The sequence below is a fragment of the Panicum virgatum genome, chromosome 9N, assembly GCF_016808335.1.
Source record: "Panicum virgatum strain AP13 chromosome 9N, P.virgatum_v5, whole genome shotgun sequence".
NCBI lineage: Eukaryota > Viridiplantae > Streptophyta > Magnoliopsida > Poales > Poaceae > Panicum > Panicum virgatum.
The window spans coordinates 75,831,692-75,858,993 of record NC_053153.1 but is presented as its reverse complement, the minus strand read 5'-3'; the positions used below and the strand labels follow the sequence as shown (position 1 = coordinate 75,858,993).

At 47.8% G+C, this 27,302-nt stretch overlaps 4 protein-coding genes across 24 annotated transcripts; 1 reads left to right on the top strand and 3 right to left on the bottom strand.

Annotated features, from left to right (window-relative positions):
* On the bottom strand, nt 1–1,881 carry LOC120692628 (cytochrome b561 and DOMON domain-containing protein At2g04850-like). The gene has a single exon (XM_039976010.1). The coding sequence runs from the start codon at nt 1,573–1,575 to the stop codon at nt 349–351; it is 1,227 nt and encodes a 408-aa protein (XP_039831944.1). The 5' UTR covers nt 1,576–1,881; the 3' UTR covers nt 1–348.
* Nucleotides 1,882–5,217: 3,336 nt separating this feature from the next.
* Nucleotides 5,218–8,624, top strand: LOC120691916 (N-acetyltransferase 9-like protein). The gene is made up of 6 exons (XM_039975119.1): nt 5,218–6,270; nt 6,370–6,441; nt 7,110–7,197; nt 7,761–7,893; nt 7,967–8,005; nt 8,221–8,624. The coding sequence occupies exons 1-6, from the start codon at nt 6,027–6,029 to the stop codon at nt 8,284–8,286; spliced, it is 642 nt and encodes a 213-aa protein (XP_039831053.1). The 5' UTR covers nt 5,218–6,026; the 3' UTR covers nt 8,287–8,624.
* Nucleotides 8,625–10,547: 1,923 nt separating this feature from the next.
* LOC120687281 (probable long-chain-alcohol O-fatty-acyltransferase 4) lies at nt 10,548–11,948 on the bottom strand. The gene has a single exon (XM_039969265.1). It carries the CDS (start codon nt 11,828–11,830, stop codon nt 10,820–10,822), a length of 1,011 nt encoding a protein of 336 aa, XP_039825199.1. The 5' UTR covers nt 11,831–11,948; the 3' UTR covers nt 10,548–10,819.
* A 2,568-nt stretch (nt 11,949–14,516) lies between these two features.
* LOC120693444 (protein ROOT PRIMORDIUM DEFECTIVE 1-like) lies at nt 14,517–25,644 on the bottom strand. 21 transcript variants are annotated; one of them, XM_039976877.1, is made up of 14 exons: nt 23,940–25,644; nt 23,137–23,286; nt 21,914–22,036; nt 20,563–20,696; nt 19,957–20,466; nt 19,764–19,853; nt 18,834–18,935; nt 18,662–18,763; nt 18,243–18,297; nt 18,107–18,154; nt 17,876–17,961; nt 16,851–16,925; nt 15,564–15,837; nt 14,517–14,935 (listed from the first exon to the last, which is right to left on the bottom strand). In XM_039976877.1, the coding sequence occupies exon 1, from the start codon at nt 25,597–25,599 to the stop codon at nt 24,250–24,252; it is 1,350 nt and encodes a 449-aa protein (XP_039832811.1). In that variant the 5' UTR covers nt 25,600–25,644; the 3' UTR covers nt 14,517–14,935; nt 15,564–15,837; nt 16,851–16,925; nt 17,876–17,961; nt 18,107–18,154; nt 18,243–18,297; nt 18,662–18,763; nt 18,834–18,935; nt 19,764–19,853; nt 19,957–20,466; nt 20,563–20,696; nt 21,914–22,036; nt 23,137–23,286; nt 23,940–24,249. The 21 variants fall into 21 exon arrangements, with proteins under 21 accessions (XP_039832811.1, XP_039832808.1, XP_039832812.1 ...); XM_039976874.1 differs by having other exon boundaries at nt 19,764–20,466; nt 23,705–25,644; XM_039976878.1 differs by having other exon boundaries at nt 18,100–18,154; nt 19,764–20,466.
* Between the last annotated feature and the right edge of the window lie 1,658 nt (nt 25,645–27,302).

The following is a 27,302-nucleotide window of genomic DNA, read 5'->3' as shown; positions in this document are numbered from 1 at the left end:
TCAGACAAACACACAGAGTCCTCTTCTTTCCTTGTGGTGCTCAACATGTTTTTTTCTACAGAAAACCTGTATCTTCCTACAAACCATAGATTTCGTTGGGTAATTGCAAGTCAAATGTGTAACTTATACATGAATTTCTACTGTATATATATAGAGAGAGAAATTAAGGACAGGAAAAGAAACTCGTATCATGCGACAAAACAGAGCACGGCTCGCCATTTGTGTTGCCAGTGAATGCACCCCCCGTGAACGTGCCTGCATCCTCGAGGCATCGGTTTCGCCGGCCCCGGCCTCCCGTCAGCCACAGGTGCCAGCCTCTCCTGCCAGCGGAGGCAGCGCAAGCGAGCGCTAGAACGCACCCGCCCTGTCCTTGACGACGACGCCCTCCACCTCCCTCCTCATGAGCTTCTCCTCCTGCTGCCTGCGGCAGAAGACCACCCACGCGTTCACCTCCAGCGCCACGCAGGCGCCGATCAGCGTGGCGAGCGCCAGGCAGTAGCCGAACTTCCAGTAGAAGGCGCCGAGCCCCATGACCTCGAAGCCCTGGAACACGTTGACCACCCCGACCACCACGCACCCGTACCCCACCAGGTGGTGGTACGACTTCCAGTACTTGCGGTACCGGTTCGTGGTCTTGGGCCGGAAGAACACTGCCAGCGTCTGCAGGCTCCCCGCCGTCGCCGCCGCGATGCCCAGCCCGCGGTGCAGCTTGTAGGTCACGCCCGGCGACGCGGCCCCCATCACCAGCCCCAGCGCGAACCCGGCGGCGCCCATGGTGTACCCCGTCGCCTGGATTGCGGCGTGCGCGTAGAACCACGCGGGCCCCGTGGACGCGCACGGCCGCAGGTACCGCGCCACCGCCGCGCCGACCGGGAGGAGCAGGCCCCAGGAGAGCGCGTTCAGGGAGCCGTGCAGCCACTGCAGCGTGGTCGAGGCGATGGGCGAGGCCTCGGTGGCGGTGGTGAGGATGTCCACGGTGGCGTGCGACGCGAGGTCGGAGGCGTCGGTGGGGTGGATGGTCGGGGAGTAGCCCTGCACGTAGAGGCCCCGGTTCCACACGAAGTGGACCCTGGCGCGGTTCGGGGACAGCCGGATGGTGGCGGCGATGGTCACCTTGGCGCCGTCGCGGACGGTGCGCGCGGGGGCGAGGAGCGACGCCGAGGACGCCAGCAGCGGGATGTCCAGCGGCCGGGACACGAGCGGCGACGCCTGGAGCTTGACGTCCGGGGAGAGGAGGAACGGGAGCGCGAGGAGCGCGCCCGTGGACGGGTCGGAGAAGGCGGCGAGCACGCGCGCCCCGGTCATGGCCGGCGCGTCCGTGTTGACGCCCCAGGCCACCCACCCCGACGGCGAGATGAAGGAGCCCGTGAACGCCGCGTCCAGCGTCGCGTTCCGCGCGTCGTAGGTCCACGCCAGCGTCGCGCCCTGCGTCGGCAGGGCGATGCACTTGTCGTACGCCTTCACGGGCGTCGACGTCGTGCACCGCCCGGCCGCCACCGCCCCAGCTCCGCCGGGAAGGACGGCGGCGGCGACGACGGTCACCGCCACGAGCAGCGAGGCGCGCGCCTGCCACATTGCCGCGCGCTGTGCCGCACGGCGAGTGGCGCGACCAAGCTCAGCCGCCCGCGGGCACGGGCTAGTGTGCAGTGAGGTGTGCTTAGTTTGTTGCGCTTTGTTTGCGTTGCGCGCGTAAGTGGGGTTTTAGTGGGGCGTTTCGGGGGGTGCGAGTGTGATGATGGCCCTGAGGATGTGCGTTTGTTGGTCGCCTTTGTTTCGATGGGTACTTAGCTTTGAAGGCAAGAGACGAAAGGCTCCAAAAAGAAGGCTACATGCGGCCGGCCTGTCAGCTGTGATCTGGATCTGTGTGGTGCCGACCCTAGGTTGGCCCCCATCCTTTGCTCCGAGCTCTTGGCTAGTCGGATTAGTAGGTGCAAATTCAACGTCGTGTTTGGTTGCAGCCTATAAAATTTTTAAAAAGACATTTTTTATATTTAAAGTACTAAACATAGACTAATCACAAAAATAATTACAGAACTCGTCTGTAAATCGCGAGACGAATCTAATGAGCCTAATTAATCTGTCATTAGTGGTTATTTACTGTAGCATCACTGTAGCAATTTAGCATCTAATTATAGCCTAATTAGGTTCATTAGATTCGTCTCGCCATTTACAGACAGCAGTCGCAATGCGTTTTTTATTTCGTCTAGATTTAAGTCTCCATGCAGGTGCTGAAAAAAAAATTTGGAATTTGGAATTTTGTAACTGAACACGGCCCAAGTGGTGGTCGCCCGGCCGACAGAACAGTGAGTTTATAATGTTAGTTATAATAATATTTTATATACAATCTTCGGGATGTACCAAACTGTACATGAAATCAGCCATGCTATAATCATCGATATACGCTTGATATACTTTTTGGGTGCAGTGGTCAGCTTCAGATACGTGGAACTCAGCGATCATTCAGTCATTCAGTGCGTGAACCAGGGTTTTATTTCCCAATAGGAAACCGGTTACCGCCACCCTCCGGTACCGGTTTACCGGACCGGTTAGGCCGGTAACCGGTGGAAACCGGTTGAATTCAAATCCAAATTCAAATAAATTCAAATTTTCCCGTGCAACCGGTTCCGACCGGTTTACCGGCCGGTTTTACCGGTTTACCGGTCGGTTTGACCGGTTTGAAATTCAAACGCTCCCGTACAACCGGTTTACCGACCGGTTTGACCGGTTTACCGGCCGGTTTGACCGGTTTGATCGGTGGGCCTTCATGGGCCGGCCTATTTTTTTTCTTTTTCTTTTTTGATTTAACTTTAAATTCCCACAAACTATACTAAATGAATGAATTTTTGAGAAAATTTGACACCATTAGATTCATCACACCTTGAAGTATTTTTAGGAATTTTTTGAGAATTTTTCATTTTTTGAATTCAAATTTAAAATTTGAATTTTGGCCGGTTGGATACCGGCCGGAACCGGAACCGGACCGGACCGGTTTGACCGGTAACCGGTCAAACCGGACCGGTTCCCACCGGTTAGGTTAACCTTGGCGTGAACTCGTTAAGGCTAACTGAATGTCTGAATTCGAGATGGAATGTTTGGCGAGCGCAATAGAGAAACTGGTAAGGGGATGCGTCGATGCGATGAATATTTGTTTCCAGCTTGGGGCTTTTAAGCCATGCGTGGTGCTGCTGTTATGATAGCGATGACCATGATGACAATGACGATGATGGCCCTTGTCATTGTGAATGGCTTCAAAGGCACGGCTGCGACATCGTGGGATTTCAGTTCGGAAAGAGCTGAATTCGTGAAGAAAGTAGCATGGGCGCGTCAAGTATCAAATTGGATGCACGTCCCCGGGAAAAAGCAAGTCTACTTTCACTCCGTTCGGCAGCCAGCTCCAGCTCCAGTTCCAGTCCAATAGTATTTTCTTCTCACACTACTCCAGCCACCAGCTCCAGCTCCAGCTCCAGCCAGCCCAATAGTATTTCTCTCTCACACTATTCTAGCTCCAGCCTGCCGAACGCAGTGTTTAAGGATTATTGCAGTTACAATATAATATATATCTGATTGGCTAATTATACTGTGACGATAAGCATGACTTCTTATTTCTGAACAAGGTGTCACTCGTCAGTCGTTTGTTTGGGCAGCCACAATGCGGCAGAAAAGTAACTTTAGGGTCTGAAAAATTGACCATAGCCATTGTGGAGCTAACCGTAAGCGTGACCACAAAAAAATCGACCATAGTCTTACTGTCGAACATAAGCAAATAAAATAATCAAAGATTCTTCCTGGCTTCATGCGAAGAAGATAGAGACAGAGAGGTGTGGTTCGGTTGGCCCCACGTTCGAAGTCCATTCAGAGCAACGCTAATAGATACGCCAGCAGCGGGCGAAATGAAACGCCAGCGTGGCCTGCATTTATTACTGCTGCAGCGGCGGCAGCAAGCGGCCAGCGCATGTCGCCAATCACCTGCAAGCATAGCAGCAGCATAGCAAATGGGAGCACGCAGCGCCCGCATCCGCCGGCTGAGAGCCGGCGCGTCGCGAGACACTCGGTCTCTTCTCTTTCTTGATTTCTCTCTCCGCCACCTGGAATCTCGCCGGCTCCCCACCGGTTATAATACCTGCTCTCATAGCTTTAAACATTGTGCAATTGCCAACCACTATTGTGCTCTGACACAGTGGCCCATCTTAAGGTCAAATTAAACATGAACATTTGGCTTGCCCTTAATCTGCATGAGATTGAAAGACAAATCCAAGATAGAATGTTACAAAGCAACAAGTGCTCATCAGCTCATGGACCTACCAATGGTTGCTCCCCCTGTTTTTTATTTTTTATTTTTTATCAGTGGTTGCTCCCCCTGTTTTTTATTTTTTATTTTTTTATCAGTGGTTGCTCCCCCTGTTGGTTCACATGAGCAACTACCAGGGGTGATTGGGTGAAGGTTCAGCAACAGGAGTAACGTCTCTCATCAAACGAGGTGTTTTTCTCATCTCATCATAGATGCGTGATGAATTCACCTTGGTGCTGGAACTTTTGTAATAAGTTGAATGCTTTCAAACAAACAAAGGCCATAATAATTTCCATCATCTAAGAAAATGAACAACTGTCTCAGTCTGCCTTCATGTATCATTCAGTTCAGTTGCTGTGAACAGCTCCAGAACATAGCTGAGCAGGGCATCCATCCAACTGCAGAGCGAGTAAACATTCAAAAAAACTACAGAGCAGGAAGTTCCATCGGAATACGTCTTTGGCTTGTAATACGTACTCTCGAAACAGCGCTGTTGGGCAAAATAACCGAAAACCGGAGCCGGTTCTCAGAAACCGAAATTCTCAGTTCGGTTTGGTTCTTAAAGCCGGTTAACCGAGGAACCGATGTCATCAAAATTCAGCCCATAAACCCAACAGTTGGCCCAAGGCCCAAAAAAATCCCTAACTTTCTAGGTCAATCTCAGACTCTCAGTGCCACCCTCCACCCCGACCCAGGGTTTCAAATCTCGGCCGGGAACCGCCGGTTTCCGGGTTTTTTTTCCGTTCCCGGTCCGGTCCGGGACGGTAAACCGGGTCCGGTTTTTTATATTTTATGCTTCTAAATCAAAAAATACAAAAGTAATTTTTTTGTGCTACTGTTCCGGTTTTGAACAGTGTCACCGGTTTTTGAAACCCTGCCCCGACCCCCTGTCTGCAACCCGCCAGGCCACCACAACACAGTGCCGCCAGCGCTCGCCACCCCACCCGCCAGTGCTCGCGATCCCACCCGCCAGGCCTCCACTGCAGTGCCGCCGGCTGCCGCAAGCACCTACCGGCAGCCGCAAGCACTGACCGACGCGCAGGCCACCGCCAGCACTAGCCGCCGCAAGCGCTCGCCGCCAGCACAACGCCGCCAGCAGCACACGGTGCGCGCCACCAGCCAGTGCTCGCGTCGCCAGCGCACGCCGCCGCCGGTCCCCGCCTCCACGGATCTACTCATTGATGGCCCCATCTCCTTTGTTCGTTCGTGAGACCGTGAAATGTTTGTGCTCTTGTTTTATGTTTAATTGTGCTTGTTGATTGCATGAAAGTAAGGTGAAATGTTGTCGAAATTTGATATTGAGTGAGCTATTTTTTTACATCTCTGAAGTTCAGTTCCATCGGTTATAACCGGAATCGAATCGAAACCGAAGTTTCTCGATTCCTAGTCTAAAAAAAACCGAACGATTTCTGTTTTTCAGAAACCAAACTTCTCAAGAAACCGAAGAACCGATTGGTTCTGTTATAACCGAACGCCCAGCCCTATCCTCAAGTTCTTGTTTGCTGCCGCTATTATCACAATATCCCTCCTTTTAGAGATAAAGCTGGTGAATTGAGCTTTCGCTATCTTTTTTTTAAGAGCTTTTTTGAATTTGAATGGAAGAAAAGTAATGAAACCTGCGCCGCTCAGATCAAACATAAATCCGCCTCCGAAGGGAGTCCGCGTATTTCCAAGGTATTCCTTTTAGGTCACTGCCAGCTGACGTCACTGCCGGGTGCCGAGCCGAATCCGTGCTGCAATGGAGGTGCCCGAGGCGGCACCGGCGGCCGCCGCCGGCGTAGAAGCAGAGGGCATGAGCGGCGGAAAGGGAAGCTGGTACGTGCTAGGTAAGCGTGCGGTGCTGGTGCCCTACCTGCGGGAGCACGTGCCGCGGTACCACGAGTGGATGCAGGACCCGGCGCTGCTGGAGGCCACCGCGTCGGAGCCCCTCTCCCTTGAGCAAGAGTTCGACGTGCACCGCTCATGGACCCTCGATCCCTTCAGTTTCGCACCGCATCCCTCCTCCCAGTTTTCCTCGATTTGATTTGAGGCGTTCTGTTTAATTCGATTAATTCCTTTTTTGCTTGCTTGCTTGTCCGCAGAGCATACATTCATAGTGTTGGACAAGGAGTTGATTGGGGGAGAGTTCGCACCCGGCAATCCGCACACTGAAGGTTCATTCCCCTGTTCTGCCCATTTCCTTGTTAGCCCGCGGCTAGTTTAGCTAACTGTTTGATCATGAATCGGGAGGACAGATTATGTTGACTTGATTTTACTTTCGGAAATTGTGTCTCGGTTGCTGCCAGTAGGATGTTTGAGAAATATATAACCTATAAGATCTTGTCAATTTAGTACCTTTGTTCTCTGTACAATCATACAAGCGTTTGGTATGCAACTTCAATCGGCAGGGAGCACAACCCTTGTGAATTATAGAGGGTTTGACTAAAAATCTTATGCAAATTTTCATCTATTGTTTTGCTTAAATGATTGTTCATCTGTTCCTTAAAATATTTGTCAGGCACAATAGCTAGGCTAATGATACTGCTATTCCCCCTTAATAATCACATGACCATCTTTATTTATTTTGGTCCCAACATCAAAACATGGTATGTGTCAACAGTATCCAAGAGGTAGATTGTTTTTGTTCAAGCAATGTTTTTCCAAGAGCTGAGTAGGGTGCAATGTATCTAGTAGAATGACCATACAAGTTTCTGCTAGGTTTGGTTTATTAGTTCACTTGAACTTTTCAACTTCTATATTCTGTTTGTACTTTGCATTCTGGTTTTGTTTGCCAATAGCTTTCTTTTCTTGCTAGCATTCATTTCTACCTTATCCACTGCAGCTATGGTTGGTGATGTGAACATATATATGAATGACCCTGATGATATGCAGCTTGCGGAAATAGAGATTATGATAGCTGAACATAAGAGGTACCTTCTCTACAATACTGATCATGCCACTGTTTTTACCATTCTTTTGACATTTACACAGTTCTGTTCTGTAGGCAGTTGCATGTATACAGTTTTACTTGGCTCAGAGTAATGTGGACATACTTGGTTACTTATGACCTGAATAATTTTTTGAGAGATCAAACAAATAGTTGCAGCTGAATTGCTAGTCCTTTTACTTTCAGTTGTCGGTTGCTTCACTACCAGATCTGTATAGTGTATCACATCAAAGTTTGCTAATCTGCAACAATGTGATAATCCAGCGAAATTATGTTATCGCTAGGTAACTCATTTTGTACTGCAAGAGAGACAAACTCTACTTAGCACGTGAATCTGTTCTGTACCTCTTGCGCCAGGGCTCCTGGTCCTGAAAACTTCTGGCATGATCTTGTTTTTATGTAGGGGCAGAGTAGTTGAAGCAATAATTACATATGTCACATGAAAGTAAAGTAGATGCTGAACTGAGAACAGAATGGCTGATTTGGCACGGCATAGTGATACAATCTGGTCGTGCTAACTAAAATATCCACTTTTCCTTGTCGCAGCCGTGGGAAGGGAATCGGTCAAGAAGTGATATTACTGATGATGGCATTCGCAGTAGAGAAATATGGAATTGCCACATTCAGAGCAAAAATTAGTGAATCAAATATGGCATCCCTTAAGCTTTTCAGAAAGCTGGTTAGTATCTCTCTTTCCTCATATTCTTGTTTGTTCTCTAGTTTGCTTATATATTTCTCTGGTTTGGATACAGGGCTTCAAGGATGCTTCATACAGTGCAGTGTTTAAGGAGGTATGAATTGTGATACTTTATCTCACTTTTGCAAATAACTTGTAAGCATTACAGAGAACGTTTCTGCTAAACTACATCACAAGACATCAACAGTGATGTGCCCCCTGAGTCTAAGCGAGTCAAAAAACGAAGATTCGTCCACTGAAAGAGCACAAATTACTTCAAATCCATCTTGAATAAGAACAATCAGTCAAAACTCACTTTCTTTCTCGTAGGTGACTTTGGAGGTACCTGCTGATGAACTCCAGTTGAGATTTCCTCTAACCGTAGGAGATTGGTAACATCTCATGTGGCCCAAGCTGTTGTCATTTAATTGTGGAGCATCTCTAATTGGTTTTCATGGAGCGGAAGGCGGATCTAATTCCGTGCGTTAGCACAAGAAACTGACTACTGTTTGTCTGTACTCTGGCAGATGTAGTATAAATATGGGATACAAAGAATTGTAGTTGATTGTGTAAGCACTAAAACCATTACTAGCTCGAATTCAGGCATTGACAACATGGTAACGCGGAACATGCTGCACTAATCTGCAGGCAGTGCATGGGTTTAATTTTTACTTCTTTGTAATGGTCACAATTAAATTGTCTCAAAGAGGGCGTGAGGCACCAGTTGGTGTGACAGGTGCTTGTGCACATGTTATCCTCAGCTGAGGCCTGAGTAGGGATGGCGATTCCACCCGCGGATGCGGGTATCCGCGGATTAACCCGCACCCGCATATTGCGGGTGCGGGTTTGAGATTCCACCCGCGGGTGGACCCACACCCATCCGGAAACAAAAAAACCCAACCCAATATGCTTAGATAAGGTTCATCCCATCTATCCTAACTATAAAATGAGCACATGAACTTATGAATTTGTTGTTAGTTTGTCCTTATTACTTTGAACTTATGGATTTGTTGTTATTTTGCCCTTATTACTTATAAATATGTGTTGTTTGACTATTTAAATTGATGAATTTATGCATTTTTATTATATATATATGTTGCCAGACCTGCGGGCACCCGAAACCCGCCCGAAACCCGCGGGTGCGGATGCAGGTGCAGAAATGCACCCGCGGGTTTGCTCGCGGGCGGGTTTTTTTCCAACCCCGTGGGTTTGCCTGCGGACGGGTTTTCGCCAAACCCGCACCCGCGGGTGCCATCTCTTCAGCTATTAAGTGTTAACCTCAAACTTTTTTTTAATAAAACTAGCTTATCAATCTGTGCTCCCACACGGGATAATTAGAATTAATATAAAAATAAGGGTTATAGCTAATTATAATTATCTATCTCATGTTCCCTTTCATCTACTAAATATTCTAATTAATGCTATGAAAGATAACAAATACAATGACTATTATGTATTATGATTAGAGTTGGCAGATTGATGGTTGGATGTTTCTTATTTTAAAATTAATTATCTATCACATAATTGTTATAATTATATAATTTTGATTCAGATTAAGATGTTACTTCAACTTTTAATAATGATATAATTAGATAATTTATATGCAGATTTAGGGAGGCTATTTGCATTATTTTTGTAGGAGCATAGGTGGGTAATTTACACAAAGATTAGATGGTTACTTTAGTTTTTTTATAATGGTAGAGGGGTAATTTAGATACATGTTTAGGGCTTTACTTTACTCTATTTTTATAATAACAGAGGTGGATAATTTATTTAGAAAGATAATAAATAGAATGACTATTATGATTAGAGTTGTCAGATTGATGGTCGGATGTTTTTGATTTTTGTGAGAATTTCTATAATTTCTCTATTTTTTGTAAGTGTCCACCTAGAATCATACATGCCTTATGTGGAAGCTTTAAAGGAGTCTTTAATTAGTAGTAGTAAGATGTCAAATTACCAATTTTGCTGACATGCCAATAAGAGAGGAGAAAGTTTTATGAAATGAGAGAGGAGAAAGTTTTATGAAATGAGAGAGGAGTTTCATCCCCATAAAACTCATCCAGCACAGTTACCTAATTCTCAGTTCTGGTAAATATATCATAAACTGTTCGTTGAGACTGAATTTATTGCTAATATGAGTCAATCCCTATTTATTAATTATACGTTCCTTTTAGGAGTCCCATCGATTGGTGACCAGCTACAGGTCGTTGTTGAAAAATGGTTATCAGCTACAGGCCGACCTTAACTGCTGAGACTCCTTGGTTATCAGCTGCTTTCGCGCATTATGTCGGTCTCCAGCTACAAGCCAATGGGTATGGCCTAATTAAAGCCGTCCAAGAATTTCTCTAGTCTTTTTTTTTCCAGAGAATCCTTTGGCGTCGTGACTCATCACTGTTTGAGCTAACGAACCTAAAATGACATCGGCGATCAACAGATCATTAGTCACGTGTAAGTGCTCCCTTAAAATCGCATATGAATATGTATATGATATTATTGGAAGCATACTCTCATCTTTATGAACTAAGCACACAAAGTACTTGTATTGTATGAACATTTTTAAGAGATAAAATGGTAGGTTTTGACATTAATAAAAATTATGCCATCTACTACGGAAAGAACAATTTTAGTAAAAAATGCGATTATTATGTTGAGTCGAAGACTAAAAAACATGGTCATGTTGCCATTCTCAATTCGACTGTATATATACACCATCTCCTTTGCAGTAAATCAATAGAGCAATAATTACCAGATAGAATTACAAGCGCCCTGAACAAGAATGCCATTCCAATAACCTTTTTTTGTCCACGCGGATTTTCTAGTCCTAAACATGCGCTTCAAGATCCGAGAAGAACGCTCAGCCTGCGGCCGCACCGTCGCAGTCGTCCGCGCCCTACGTCTCACTTCTCCGTGGACCGACCAAGTCTCTCTAGCGAGCCATCCCGACCAGCCGGAGCAGCCTCCCTCCGGCATCCATCAAGGACGCCAACAACCCGTTGAACTCGGCGATGAAGCAGTCGTCCGCCCCGTTCCCAAAGAGTGGTGGGAAAAAGAGCCACAACGCTGTGCGCAACACGAACACCACGACGAGCGGCGTGGCCACCACGCGCGGCAGCCTTGCGTTGGGCCACCTCCGTGCGCACCACCTCTCGGCGCACACGGACCCGCTGTGCAAGAGGAAGAACGCCGTGAGCTGCCCCGTCGGAAGCCGGAAGGTGATGTAGTACGCGATCACCTCGTGCATCAGCCCCGACAGGAACGTGGCGAGCACGCCGGCGGGGGCACCGAGGCGCGCCCGGACAGGGATGTAGACGGCCGGCCGGAGCACGGCCGAGGCCATGAGGTTCCAGCGCCGGCCCCAGAAGTCCTGGAGCGAGGTCGAGAGGTACGGCTTGTCGAACTGCGGCTCCAGACCCATGCCCAGTGCGCGCCCCAGCGCTGCGAGGCACGGCAGCAGGAAGTCGAGGAAGCAGTAAATGAAGATGCCGTAGAGGGCAAAGATCGCGTAAGGGTGCATCTGGTCCTTCCGGTGGAAGACTTGGAGGAGCGCGACCATGATGGCGACCTTGACACTAGAAGAAAGGAGTGGCAGGGAAACCTTCTCCGCCGCTGCCGCGGCATCCGGGCTGTGCCGGAGGAGCTTCACCGGGAGCGTGGCGGTGAACACGAATGGAACGGGACGGAGGGCCGGGTCCAGCGGACCACGGCCGGAGGCGAGGAGTAGGAGCTTGAACTCGCCGAGCCAGGTGAGGAAGAAGGCAGCTGTGCCGCGAGTGCTGTAGAGCGGGGCGGCGAGGGAAAGTATGAGGAGGAGGGCGAGCGCCGGCGCGAGGAGAAGAAGGCGACTCAGGCCGGGGCCGATGAAGGTGGCGACGAGGCGAGCATAGAGCATGGCGAAGGCAGCCGCCAGCGGAACGGTGACGACGGAGTGGTGCGGCATGGCGTCTCGTGCGGGTGGAACAGAGCACAAGCGTGTGCGTGAGCGCCCGCTAGGCCGCTAGTGGCTCTGAAATGACTGGACGTCGCGCCAGACGGTTGACGCACTGGAGCTGCTATATGCCGCTCAAGCAACAGCAATTGCGGTAATGCATTGGGTTTTTGTTGCGGTATGGGGTCCTCTCTCGCAGGAAACTAATTTTACACTCGACCGTAACTTGTGTGGGGCCCACTATCTCACAGCTGTTGCTAGTCCTCATTCTAGTTTTTTTTTAACGAAGAACACTCGACGAGTACGTTTTTATTGATATAGTAGAAAAAAATACAAAAATATAGTCATGGGAGGCCATAACCAGGAATAAGAAAAGAACACTTGACAACAATACTGGCGGATTGGATTGGGACATCAACACGCGCCGAAACACAACTCCACAGGCTGGTCGGAATGGGACGTCGACGCAAGCCACGCAAACGTCACCAAGAGACAACATTGTCCAGTTGGATTGGGACGTCGACACGAACGAGACCACTCTACTAAGGCCGCGGCTGACAACCTTCCTTCTCCATCTCATGTAGCCACCGTCAGGTACGGCCCCGCGCCGACTAGGGAAACAAGATAACAGACCGCACCGCACCGAAGAAGGCCACCACCATGTGGGACCCACCACGCTGCAACACCACACACCATCCGACAGGGTGAAAACACCGGATCCGGACCAAACACAGGTTGTCTCGCAGTCGCCACCACGACACACAACGCGTGGGGCCTCGCCACATCCGCCGTTGGACTCCACCTCACTCGTCGCCTCACCTCACGCGGGGGCCTCGCCATGCCCGCCTCAGCACTTCGAGTCGCGAATCCGTCTCCAAAGTCGCTGCCAGGATGAAGAACATTATTACCCCGTTTCCAAGAACCCTGTCAGAAGCAGACTAGCCGCGCCCGCCGGACTACAGCATCACGTTGCACCACCCACGCAACCAGCCACCGCCATCATGCTAGCAACCCAAGTTGTCGTCCGCGCTATCTTTCGACGAAGTACCATACCAGAGTCGCCGAGCGATGCAGAGCAACCCGCCACAGTCCACTGCGGACCTAGTCTTCCCACGATGTCGTTGCTGCGAGCGCTGTCCTCTGATGCTATCCCACACCGCACTGGCGATTGCCAAACAACGCCAGCTGCCGCGGTCCACTGCATGCAGCCAGAAACCGACACCCGAGCGAAGACCCTTGGCAGCCGGCATAATATTGGCCGCCGCCACGATGGCTCGGCAACCCCCTTCGAGCCAACCACCTGCACCACACCAGCCGCCTTGCCGCACCACCGGCAGGGCCACCCCCGACCACGACGACACCGGCAAAGCCACAGGCTGAGATGGGTCTCTGAAAACGACGCCGAAGGCGCCGCCGTCGCTCGTCCAAAGGTGGACAAGGCTTTCACCTAGAGAACCCGCGCAACACGGATGGTGCTCCTTGATGATGCCCCCTACAGGGAGAAAGACGCCCTCAGACGCCATCGCCATCGCCGCCAGCAAGACTTTCGCTCGGAGAATCCCATCCACCGCACGTACTCAGCCCTGGAATCCGGAGCCGCAGTCGTGGAGGCCCTCCCGGGCGCCGCGCCACTGCAGTGCCACTTCCAGCCGCGGCCAACTCCCGAACGCAGCCACCAACCAGCCACACCTCCCCCGCGCGGCCACGCCGCCGCACGGGGCCACCGCCTCACCATCACACGTGTCGCGGGGCAGCACCTCGGGACGTCGCAGCCACCGCAGCTTCCGCGGCGTGAGGGGACAGCAACAGGCCACCGGCGGCCCTGCCGCCGCCGCCGCCGCCACGCGGCCGCCTAGCCAGCAGCCGACACCCCTCGCGCGACCACGCCGCCGTCGCCCCGCCGTCCCACGACCCCAGGAGGGGCGGATCCGGTCGCCCAGACACCAGATGTACCGCCACGAGCCGCCGCCGCCGTGCGCCATCGCCACCTCCGCCGCAGGCCGATGCCCCGCCGCCACATGCGCACTGTGGCCCCGCGGCCACCGGATCCGTGGCCTCCCATCGCAGCCCCCGGGGCGCCGCACGCGCGGGCGAGGACCCCTGAAAGGGCCTGGCGCTGCCTGCGGCCGCAGCCGCACGCCACCATCCGCGGCCGCCGCCCACGACCCCGCCTAACGCCTTCACTTCGCGGACCGCCAGTACCACGCGCCGTTGTCCCGGGCACTGGCAACCGACGCTAGCACTCACCCGCGCGTCCTCCCAGATCCGCGCAAACCGCGCCCTCTCGTGACGAAACAGCCCCGCCGCCGCCGTCCTAGCAGGGACGCAGGCTTCCGAAGCCCTGCTCAGGCGGCGGCAAAGCGCGGGCAAAGGTGGGGAGGGGCGGCAGTGGCTTGGTGTCACCCGTGTCGCCCCCGGGAGGAGAGCGACGCAGGCGTTGCCCCGGAAAGAAAACAAAATCGCCTTCCACCCTTTCCAGCTTCTTTTATTCTCCGACTCCGCGACATGTGCGCCGGTGGGCAGCTGATCTCGGCAACACGGCAGCCATGGATCCCGGAGCATACAACACGGAGGCGGGGAGGGGCCGCTCGGATCCATGTGGCGGGGAGGGTGCCGAGCCATGGTGCGCAACGAGCCCGTTCTCTTCATTTTTTTTCCTCAAACTAGTGGTTAGTGGGTTCGCACGTTTCTAGTCCCATGTTTAAAACTAATTCTATATCAACTCTACAGAGCTACATCGAAATCCAATACGACTTTAAAAAGGAATAAAATTTACATAAATAACAAAATTCATAATTCACGTAGATGAAATAGATACAGCCAATTCATCAGCCGAATCAGTCTCCAGTTCAGGTTCTGTGGCATCTGCCAGTGCGCTCAGCATGGTGACCACTTCGAATGTATCGTCTAGTTTGAATTTGGCTTTGCTTGGTTTTGTCCCACAGTGCACGCAAACAGTATTCTTGGAGCAACCATATTCCTCTTCATGATATCAGCAATGTTTTCAAACATGTCCTCATCGGACCTGTCATCACCAATACATAGTACGAAATCAGCCTGCTTTCGTCCCTCCATAGATGCAAATATCGTCTCAGCAACTACTCCCTTGTTTACTCCCTGAAGATGAGCACAACAACAGGAATGAATCTTAAGTGAAGGATGATCATGCAAGGTAAAAACCATATGACACAACTCGAACTTCGATATTACTAATTTACTAAAATTACAGAAGGTCAAGTACCAAAGGCTATGTTGTTGTTGTTGTTGTTGTTGCAAGTACCAAAGGCCCCATAGTAGGTAATAAGGCAAACAAAAATGTGCTTTTCAGCAACAGCTACAAAGCACAGATACTAAAACCACAAAAGTATCACCAAATTACTTCTTCGAAGTTGCTTCAGAAAGCACTCCCACAACCAGATAGATAGAAGCCAAAACAGGACTAATGAGGTGTTTTATAACTGAGTGGACCTAATAGCCTAATGGTGAATAAAAATTATATCAGGAAAAAGAACTGCAATGATGAGTGCTTAAAAATTGAAACTGATGATCATATCAAATGTGAGAAAAACAAAGGTGCTCATGAAGGTGCTAGGCTGCTATCTAGTGGTCTACAGTTCAACATTACTTTATAGACACATTGAAATAAAATACCAAATGTGTTTTCAAAGGCACAAATAATGGACTTACATGTTAAAAGGCACAGATCTTTCAAGAAAGGTTTTGCGAAACTAATAGATGAACAAACCTGAGGTTTGACTTCAACAATGAACTGGCCACTTTTAGCAGTGACTGGTTCATTTGCTAGTACACTTTCCAGGTGATCAAGCAATTCCTTTGCCTGTGATGATCCAAAGCCTGGGTCAGCATCCTGATGGTGCCACACCAAAGCACTTTCCATGGTCTGAATGGATTATCCATCAGTTGCTTCTGTGTACAAATTCATCACTGGCTATGCCATTTCCATCCATTCAAAGTCCAAAGCCTGGGTGCAGGTTTGCCACTCTTCATCTTTCGACCACCTACAACAAATTTTGAAATCTTATTTCAAATACCCTTTCTAGTTTAGAGAAATAGGCATTTTTATAGCAGCTGGTAAAACCAATTACTATTGTTAAATGAATAAAAAAACAAACAACCTAAATTGATTCATAACATTCATGTTCATATGAGACCTTCAGGTTAAAGTAAAGTTAATATTCCAAGCGATCCTTAAGAGGCCAAATATAGAGGGCCAACTTAACCCCCAAAAAAACAAAAAAAAAAAACAAATACTATCTTGACCAAAAGTTATGAATGACAAACACAGTTCGAAGCAGCTTTTTGTTACATAGGTAATTAAACCACTTAAAACCATATCGGCTAACTAAGTTCAATGTTTGGTAAGGATAAGTTGTATTGCTCTTGCTATTTATTTTTTTTCAACACGAGGCTCACGCCATTTCCATTACTTTCAACGGAAATACAGATAGTCCGGCACAAGGCCAAAGAAAGAGGGAAAAAAGGGGAAGCCTAATGGTGCAAACTGAACCCGATTCAGGTCAGAGCGACCGCAAGGGGGAGTATCCAGGATTCCTAGGGTGTACCCAGGATTCCTAGGTACACACAACTAAACAGACTTTCTTCAAACTGTGGGCGCTAGCACCACCCAAATGAGGGTCCAAGGCCACAACCCTGAAACCGAAACCCAACCATATGCCCCAACAAGTCCTCCTAAAGTGGTCCTTACAAGCCCTTTCCAAGTCAGGGAGACAGCAGGGATATGTAATAAACCATTTAGTCAAGCAGCAGGGATATGTAATAAACCATTTAGTCAAGCAGCAGGGATATGTATTTCACAGCTAGAAAAAAAAGCAGCCCCTATATGCCCTCCAACTTAATAAAGGTTACATGCTAGAAGTTGCATATTAAGAAACTTAAAATGCTAACCTTGATCCTAGTTTAGATCTCAACCTAATATGAGAATTTTCAGTATCTGTTGAGAAACAAAATAAAAGGAGAGAGAGCATAAGTGTACATGCAGATTGATGGTCACCTCATGAGCTCAGTAGTTGCAGCAATCTGTCACTCTCCTGCTAACTTATTTCTTCTTCTCAAATATTCAAAATTTCTGCAGAAAAGAATTAGGATTTCAACAATCAACAATGCAGATAGGATATCAGACAAAACTCCTTTAGGCTACTATGTCATATCAGACAAAACTCCATTGAGTTTGGATATGTCAAGCATGGCATCTCCTTTGACATTCTCATTTTGTATGGTCCAGTTTGCTTGTTATCTTAAGGACTTTAGTTTTATGTGATATAAACAAAAATCAAACAAAACCATCTACATCAAATCTGTACTGTCTGCTCTGAACAGACTATAGCCGGATTAGCGCTTAACGACCTAAAAAATCAGGAAGCGGTTAATAATGACCTAAAAATCATGGTTTATGAAGGGATTCATGTGCTTACTCTTTGAGCCATTTGAGAATAAGGATCATTTTTCAATCAAAGACATGTGAGAAGCAATTAGCTGGAGGTGAAAACTGAACTATCAGAACAAAACTAAGCAACCAGGCATGGTAAATACCATTATCTACAACTGAAGTGATACTTTATAAATCCAATGTAATAACAGCCTATGGTGCAAAATCCATCCCAAATTAGACTATTATATCTCGTCAAAAGATGGAAAACACATACATGAACTCAATTCAAATGCACTGATACGCAGACCATGCAACTGAACTACTGAAGACATAGTACCACATGTCAGTGCTAAGCCTAAGAACTGCATGCTGGCTCCTCAGATATTCAGAAGGTGCTGGTAAACAATATAGTGTGCCATTTAAATAAGTTGCAGTTGTTTCAATCAAACCAGCACTGCACCTCAAGATATGGATTTTGGATAACCAATTCATATTCACTATGTTATCATTTCTCCTCCTAACGAAGAAATAAATTTTTGTCTTGCCAATGATCACTTTTTCAATTAGATGTGGTTAAAGATGCTGTTGTTTTTGGCATTCATCGAAATATTTAAAAGGCAGAGACAAACGGTTGGAGTTGGGTATACCTTATGCTAAAGAGCACATCCCTTTGAAAAAAGTAACTTCTGCACAACCAGCAGAGCTCAACGGCAAATGTCAGAATAGTTGTTACCTGCATTCCATAGCTTGGTTTCATCAGTATAAATGATAAAATGGCGTAGGACACTACCAGGATAGAATAGTTATACACTACTGCCACCATGAATCACCAGACTGAGTAAAAATGATAAGATAAAAAATTATACTGAACTCATTACTTTCCTAGTGCAGACTGCAGGCTGGTACCTCGACTCTGCTCGCCCTCCCTGCGAGCGGTTTTAACGGATGAGCAGTTCATTCAGGTTTTAGTTCAATGCACAGGCATTCGCCCTAGCGGAGCCAATGGTCACGTACCGGGTTCATGGTATAGGGGGCGATGGTGATGGCGATGGCTTGGTGGAGGTGGGGGCTGTTAGAGTATATTTGGTAGGTTAGGACATGTAATCCCGGATTGCCATATATATCGGAGAGGTGCCTTGAGTTGCATGCACCAACCAATTCAACCCAAAAGCTTAAGCTGATGGGGAGAGGTGGGCAATTCACTTATATTCCAACACTCCCCCTCACGTGGAGGCTCCCTCAGGCCTCAGACGTGGAATAGGAGCGAGCAGCAATTATTTTATTTAATTGCGCTAACCAGGATTCGAACTCGAGAACTCTAGCTCTGATACCATATTGAGTTGCATGCACCAACCAATTCAACCCAAAAGCTAAAGCTGATGGGGAGAGGTGGGCAATTCACTTATATTCCAACAGGGGCGACGGCTACGTACCTCGCCGTAGAGCTTTGATGCAGCAAGGTAGTCCTTTCTCCCAACAGACTTGTCACCATCTAATTTCAGCTTATCTTTCGTGTTTTTACCATACTGCTCAACCTAAATCATGAATACAGATTAAGCTTCAGAAGAGCATAACAAACATATTGTAAATCATATCACAACTAACCTCGCTGTATAGCTTTGATACAGCATTGCGGTTCTTTCGCCCAACATTCTTGTCACCATCTAATTTCAGATTAACTTTTGTGCTTTTATCATATTGACCAACCTAAATCATGAAGACAAATTAATCCAACCATGAAATATATAATGCTTGCCAAAGATAAAAGTTCGATGAGGCAACAACACATTAACAGATGAAAGAATTTCAGAAATAACCAAGTCATATACAGTTCAAATAAAATAACATAATATCTTTTTTTCTAAAGATGGAAGTGTAATAGCTAAAGAACATAATACAAACCAAGGCTTCAGCCTAGCTTTGTTTTGCCAGCACATGCCACCATGGTGACATGGTACAGTGTTCACCTGATCTCAAGTCACTTTAGCAGAAGATTTAAATAGTATGTTGTGTAGTTGACAACCGGCAAAGAGTTGTGGTTTGGTCATGAAAAAAGAATAGAGGGCGGAAAAGACATGAATCAACAGAAAACGGCACATAGCAGGAGAGTTAGAGAGAGAAGTTCTAGGCAACTCTAACCCAGCTCCGGGTGACCACACACTCGAAGCTGTAAACCAGTAATGGACCAAAACATACTGAAAAAATTCGTAGCAACATTTCAGAACAATTTGAGAACTAAAAATACATAGTAGCTACATTTTTCAGAAGAATTTCAAACATAGCATCTCATTTTTTAGAATAATCTCCGGACTACAAGTAGCCGCTGCATTTTCAGAACATTTGTTTTCGTGAACTATCTGCACACATCAAAATTGGTAATTGTTTTACTTGGTAAGCACTAAGCAGGTAATACAAGATCGATTGTCAGACCAACACAGGTGGGATCAACCAAAGAGCAGAGCTGACCATGAAAGAATATTCAGTTTTATAAGGATCAGATGCTCATTTATCTAAAGAAAGAATTCAACTTCTTACTTGAGATGATCAAGAACAGGCTCAGTTTCCTCTTACGCTCCTAACACGTCCATCACCTTCCATAGGCTCTCCCAAGCCTCAGTGCAATCACTGAACATGTATGCAGAGATATATACATATGTTAGCGGCAACAATACTGAAAAAATAAGGAGTTGTCAACAAATAATCAAGTATAGGGGAGTATCCCATATACAGTGCGGATCTGCTTTAGTTTGTTATAAAAAAATTCATTTTCTCCTTCGACAGAGCAAATGCGCCGCTGAGAAACGGCCGCTCAATAGCAGCGCCCAGGGACCCTCGCGAAGGCGGCGGCCTCCTCCAACGCCACGAGGTGCGGAGCAGAGGGATGTTTGCCTTTGTGTTTCCCCTGCAGGTGTTCATCCACGAAGGCAAACATCAACAAGCACCGGGACCGCGCGCAGCATCAGCGGTAGCAAATGCAATTACAAATGCACCCTTGACCAGTTGCAGTAGTCCAACACGCTACTCGGACGCCTGGAATCCGATGGATAACTGCAGCAGACTGCTCGATCTGACGGCCGTGGGCACGAGGATTATTCACTCACTGCCTGGTACGGCCGGTTTGGAAAAGTCATGCAGCTATGGACCAGCAGCTTGTTCTGGGTTCCATTTCTTCACAGGCGAACAAGAAGATTCAGCACAAGTTACATCAGGTTTGATTGACGCTGGCAACACCAAAGTCCTGCAGGATGGGTGCATTGTTTTTTATTACAGACCATCAACACGCTAACTTCTGAAAGCAGAACAAGAAATCCTCTGACGTTCAGCTCTTCCTTACCACTGGTTTGCTGTTTAAAAATTTCTGGAGCTCGAGATCCTCCAACCATGGCCTCCTTGACCTCAGCGCAAACTGTACGGGTATGGGGCATCCGCGTCAGCTTCCTGATCCCTCCCTGCCTCCCAGATCAGAGCCTGCGAGTGATCACATATTCGTTTTCACTCCACGGAGAATATCAACCAAGCGACTCAAGGTTGTTGAACCATAGCACTCAGCAGAGTAGAGATCCGGAGATGCACCTAATGCCATTGAATCACCTCAAATGATGGGGTAGGCTTGTGCCACGCTAGCCGTGGATAATCCAAGCCACCAATTGCGGAGGCTCAACAGTGACGGCAGTTACTCTAAACCACACCAAACAAGCCTGCCTACAATGTCCAGTACCTCTTAACTCCAACACCATGTTTTCAAATCGTCTAGTCGAACCTAGTCGCCATGGGACCGATCAGACGACTAGTCGCGATTAGTCGTCGATCAGGCCGATTAGTCGAGCTTAGTCGGTCCTAGTCGTCTGCCTAGTCGTCCTATGTGTCCCAAGACCGATATGATATATGTACTACATATTACTTAATAAAAAGCAAGTATGAAGGCAACAATAATGGTCGATTTTTCACTTATTTGTGAGAGATGATTTGTGAACTGTCCAGAACTCTGTATTCTTGTCCCATAGTCCATATTCCTATCTCTCAGCCTCTATATACCAAAAACCTAATGGGCCACCTTGCCAGCCCATCACCGGCCGAGGCCCACAACTCAAACAGCCCACAAAACAATCTCAAGTCTGATCGTTTTCCAACCTGATCGTTTTCCAACCTGATCGTGCGACTAATCGCGACTAGTCGACGACTAGTCGGACGACTAGAAAACTAGTCGCCTAGACCTACTCGGTGTCCCTTATCGGGGTCATCGGACCGATAAGCCCGACTAATCGCGACTAATCGCGATTAGTCGGACGACTAGATAACATGGCTCCAACATACCAGTCACCCCAAAAGAATCAAGCTAGTATATGAAACATATATGAACCTCCACCACAACTGATGGTTATCGTGCAGAACACATGGCACATCTCTTTGTGCGGATCATTCCAGAAATGTGATTAGCTATGCGCCAGACACTATAACAAGACACTGCATAGTTGGTGCAGAAAAGTAAAGGTATGTTTGAACATTCCCACATAAGAGGCAATAATGGAACCAGGAAAACTAAAGGGCCAAAGACATATCCAAAACTGAAAACAGCGCTATGATGTAGATAGGAATGCAAATTATTAATAGAATTAGGTGGAGCGAAAACAACCTTGATGCAATTCTTCAAAAAGAAAAGAGAGACAAAAGAAAAGGAATGTGACCTTGATGTGTCATCTGGATCATGCGCAACGTGGCCTGTTCTGTGCATTTCAATCTTCTGCAGTTTTGCATAACGAAGTTTGAGCCTGATAGATGGACAAGACAATATCCCTCAGCCACTGCTCCTAAAAAATAAATCAAACAGGAAATAGACCATTATCCGCTAGCATCTAAAAATAGTAGCAGGTAGACATGTGGGACATAGCTTGAGAGCAAACAAGACCTTCAGCCACTGCTATTATTATTATTATTATTATTATTATTATTATTATTCAAGTATTATTGAATGAATCAGTAAAACAATCTTTGAAAACCAAGCTTGTCATCCATGCTTAAAAAAATCAAAAAAATCAACGCTTTGGAAATCACACCTTCAGGGCAGTGATCAGAATAACAATTTTTGGAAATCACAGCATCTTTAGGGCACATTATATTTTCCAGAAAATCTGAGGCATGGTAACTGTATGTGACATCATATACCAAGTTACCAACTACTGGCCCCCTAAGGTTTTGTTTTCGTAGCTGCAGTTGGGACCTTTAAAATGATAGTACTACAGTACTACAGAGTAACACAAGCACCACTAGACACGTCGATTGACTATGTGCACCAACTCAGTGTATAGGGCAGAGGTCCAACAGTGACAACACAGACCACCCATGAGGCCATGACCATGGCCTATCAGCATGACATCCGGCTTCAAGCCAACACTTGACCAGACCTGAATAAAACCAACTGCAGTGCTACAGCCTACAAGAACCTTCATCATTCTGTTCCAAACTGAATAGACTAGTCAGGTACAGTTTGTACTCAGGTTTCATTGTGGCCTTCTGCTCAGTGTATGGATTGTTCCTTCAGTCACGAAAAGCTCGGTTCACTGCATCAACGACAAGCTTTGCACTGACATTCAGATCAAAACATTTGTTGGTTTTTCTATTTTTCTTTAGTTTGAACAGGAAAGTGAAAGAGTCCCAGCTGATAATCAAGGGACTGTAGACATCATGATTGGACCAATGTCAGAAAGATCGCTAAAGCCGAGTAGGTTTGTATGTTTGGCGTGCAGCTACAGTGTGTCAGAGTGCAATAGAAGCATTTCTTTAGCAGGTTTCAGTCAGCTACTTAGCAAGCATGATGATGCTGATCAGTCGATTTACAGTTGCATAGCAGATAATAGCAACCTCCTTTTACTGAGTATAGAGTATAAATGAAGCAAAAGAACTGACTTACATCATTTAGCTGATGAACTATTAGGCTATTAGCAGCCAAGAGCTGAACCTTTCTTCTACTGAACCTCACAATCAGGTTAGACTTGCTCAGTAAACAGATATTCCAATGGGCTTTGGACATACAAATCAACTGAATGGCGATGCCTAAACACTGCAAGTCAAATGCAACAACCCTCAGCGAAGTACATAAGTACATAGCAAGGACACTGACCTAAATCCCGGGCCAATCTACAAACTCTGATTACATCAGAAAAACTGGCATAGGGCCAAACATAAGGTTATTGGTCTATATGGAATCAAAAATGTACCAAACAGTTACCCCTAAAACTTTGCATGTATTACTGATAGATTAAAATCAACATCTACAAATTTTTATGGCCCAATCATTGGACCTCCAAAATATGTTACTCACGATATAGCAAGAGAGAGAGGGAGGGAGAAAACAAATAATGGCAGGCAATAGTGTAATGTGAAACAATTATTCAACCAGTGCAAATGTAGCATGACAAAGATTAGTTTTGAAATAAAAGATTGCCTCTAGCCCTTTACTTCAATGAATAAAGAAGTACCTATACTGTGTTTGTTTCCCTTTCCAATAGTTTATTCACTCTGTTCATAATGAGTGGATTCAGATAAGCACATCCCTATTGGTGTTATTACCCACAACATTTTAATGGTTTGCATACATAGTGCAAGGAAGAATCAAGACAACAATCACATAGCTAATGTTAATTTCTAAATGTACACCGGTTTTCAGTGGGCCAAACGAAGATAGAGATCCACTCCATGTGCTAGAGTACTGACAGCACTTAACCAATCAAGCTTAGAAGCAAAAGCTCTGAGTTCTGAAAGGTGTTCTCCTGCCCCTGAAATCTGTCTTCGCATGCTTCACATGATGGAGTGCAAGGGGAGGAGCCATCCAACCATCATAGGGTTTTCACTTCCCCCCAGTTCAAGGTGCCATCAGTTTTCACCTTAGACTCTGCTCCTTTTGGAGACTTCCAATCAGATGTAGAGTGATGTTACCAATACATGAAGTTAACCTTGCCCCAAATGGGGGCAGTGACTGTTCCCTTCCAAGTCGATGCCCAATGCCACCATAAGTTTCTATTCCTCAATCAATGTAGAGTGATTCAACACTCGAGTCCTCCCCACTATCAGCACCATGAGTATCAGCATGCTTTTTCTGGCCACCTCCATTCCCAAGAAACTCGTCCCTCAATACAGCTCCACCACGGCGACCACCACCAAGCTCATCCCATCCACGACCCATGCTGGTGAACATCCGGTCTAAATTCGCCTTCTGTGGGCTGATCATGAGCAGCTCCTCCAGCTTCCTTCTTGCCTCGTGTATCTCATTTGGCTCAAGAAGCTCCCCCTTGTAATACGCCTCCCTAAGGAACACTGTATGCAGCTTCCCCTGATTTCCCCTGGTGGATATGTAAAATATGCCCTGATACTTGAGCAAGAACTCCTTGATCTTCTTGGGCACACCGAGTGCCTCCCGGAACAGCGCAAGGCGCTCCAGTGTAGTGCGCTTCTCGACAGTGAGCGAGAGCAGCTCATGGACGGCAGCGACCGCTCGTTTCTCCATGCGGCGTTGAGCCTCAAGTGAGCGCAGGTCATGTCCCGAGACGTCCGCGTAGGGTGACGCGTAGGGGAGGCGCTGCCATTTCCAGACAGCAATCCGGAAGTACTTGCCGATCTTAAACCCTGGCGGGAAGCGGATGGGGAACGCAAAACGCGCATCCTCCTCGCCTGAGCCGGGTGCGCGGTGCTCGCGGTAGTGGCGCTCCCGAGCGCGCTCGACCGCGGCGCCGGTGAGGTCGGGCGGGTCTGTGGGAACGGGCAGGAACTCGACGAAGCCGTCGGGGGTGAGGCGGAAGAGGGAGGGGTTGGACTGGATAACGGATTCGGCGAAATCATCGGGGAGGCCGAGGTCGCGGCGGAGGAGGTGGATGTGCTCGAGGCGGAGGCGGCGGCGCGGGGGCGCGAGGAGGAGGAGCTTGCGGAGGCGGATGATGGACGCGGAAGGGAGGGCGGCGGCGACAGCCTCGGCCTCGGCACGGAGCGCCGCGGCGGCGCGCGGGGTGAGGCGGGCGTGGAGCATGCGGTGGACGGGGTGGAGGAAGAGGTGGAAGGCGTGCGCGTGGCGCAAGAGGAAGCGGCCGGCGTCGAGGGGCGCGAGGCGGAGCTGGCGGCGCGCGAGGGCGCCGAGGTGGGTGAAGGGGACGGACACAGCGCCGCTTCCGCCGCCGCGGGAGCCCGCGGTCGGGGCGGCGGCGTAGAGGAGGAGGGAGTGGAGGGCGTGGAAGCGGCGGACGCGCTTCTGGACCTCCATGATGCCGTCGAAGGCGTGGTCGCGGACGCGCTGCTGCTTCTGAGGGATGGAGGTGGACTTGGAGGAATAGGTGGCCGCACGCGGCGATGGCGGCGGCCGGAGGGCCGCGATGCGGCGGAGCATGGAGACTTGCCGAGCTGGGATGGGTTTTGCTCGGTTGGTGGGTGAGGCCGTGAGGGGTCATAGGGGTTGAACTGTGATGGGTTGGGTCAGGCTTTTAGTTGGGCTCAGATGGTATATAGTTTTTGGGCCGTTTTCTGTCAGTTGGTGCAATCTTTCCAATTTTCTATTATCTGCTGTTTTGAGATGTTGCCAAATAAACTGCTACTTATCCGCAATTTCTGAGGGAGTGACTAGTGAACACTCCTGAAATTTGTATCTGTATCGTCAATTTGTGCATCCAATATAACTATTCCACGTACCAACTATTGGCAGATGAAAAATAGCCAAATTTGTTTCATTTCTTCCTCAATCATGATACGGTAATACATCTTAATCTAAAAAATGATACGGTAATACATGACCCTTTACAAATTAGAGACTTGCACGATACATTACATTGTATCAATGTAGTTCTTCAGAATATGACGACAAAGTTGGTCGTAGGCATGCAATGCAGTCTGCACAGTTTCAAAACCTGACAAAGTTCAGTTGAACATTCCACTATTCCAATAATAGGAGGGCTCATGAAATTCAGACAATTCATAATTGCTTCCACCCAATGGCTAACAAGGCCCTGTTTGGGACCGCGAGCACCAAGAGCGCGATGCTTATATGCCAACGCGGCTCGGACGTCGCTTACGCGATTTTCTCCCGCGCAGTTCAAACTTCTGTGTTTTGTGTTGAGGACATTCGGCAAATGCACATATGACACGAGCCATTCAGCGGGATTATTTTCACGTTCTGCATTTAAGCATCGCCAAGGCCATCCCAAACGGGGCCAAAATCCGACCTTGTTGGCAGTGGCGGAGGTAGAAATGAATCGTAGGGGGTGGGGGGGCATTTTCAGCGTTCGCAGGGACGTAATGGCGGAGCTAGAAATGAAGCAGTTGAAGCTCAATTTTTCAGCGTTGGCAGGGATGTAGTGCGGTCTGCAACTTCTGCCAGACTGGGTGAGTTGTACACGAGATGGGCCTTCGAGGAATCAAGGCTTTAGTTTTTGCATATACCTATATGATTTCATTTGGGTAAAGAGGGCCGCTGGCTCCGCCGGTGCTTGTTAGCAGAATTCATATAGTGCAAGAAGGCTTCGTATACTTGTTTTTGGCACTTGGGCTCGTAGTCCGTATTTCCGTAGCAGTCAACCAGGCCGGCCCAGATATAATGGGGTGAGATGCGGGGCCCAAGCGCAGAATCCGTCTTCCTCTGTCAGCACCATAGGGCGCTTTTTTCATTTTTATATTAAAAAAAAACAAAATTTCAAAAATATATGCAGAATAGAGAAATTTTTAAAAATGGGTGCCTGTCGCCCATTAGATATATGCAGAATAGAGAAATTTTTAAAAATGGGTGCCTGTCGCCCCCCTAATGGGCGACAGGGTGCCTGTCGCCCATCTAATGGGCGACAGGACCTAAATGTAAAAAAAATTTATATTTAGGTCTTAGCGCCCAGGGCGCATTAAACAGTGAACTTGTAAAATCGATATAAAATTGTAGAAAAAATAAAAAAAAATACAAACTCAACTGGTCTGGATTCTATGAAACAATATCTACAACTTTTGTTACATAAAGTTTTTCATTTGATTAATGTATCTTGCTCTATTTTAAATACCAGTTTAATGCACTTTTATTTAAATCTCAAGATCCATCCTTTGGATGCATGTCAT

Bases quoted from the DNA above. Each gene is read 5' to 3' on its own strand.
- LOC120692628 (XM_039976010.1), bottom strand. From the start codon at position 1,575: ATGTGGCAGGCGCGCGCCTCGCTGCTCGTGGCGGTGACCGTCGTCGCC.
- LOC120691916 (XM_039975119.1), top strand. From the start codon at position 6,027: ATGGAGGTGCCCGAGGCGGCACCGGCGGCCGCCGCCGGCGTAGAAGCA. The intron at 6,271-6,369 runs GTTTCGCACCGC...GCTTGTCCGCAG, and splicing joins ATGGACCCTCGATCCCTTCA to AGCATACATTCATAGTGTTG. The intron at 7,198-7,760 runs GTACCTTCTCTA...TCCTTGTCGCAG, and splicing joins ATGATAGCTGAACATAAGAG to CCGTGGGAAGGGAATCGGTC.
- LOC120687281 (XM_039969265.1), bottom strand. From the start codon at position 11,830: ATGCCGCACCACTCCGTCGTCACCGTTCCGCTGGCGGCTGCCTTCGCC.
- LOC120693444 (XM_039976874.1), bottom strand. From the start codon at position 25,599: ATGCTCCGCCGCATCGCGGCCCTCCGGCCGCCGCCATCGCCGCGTGCG.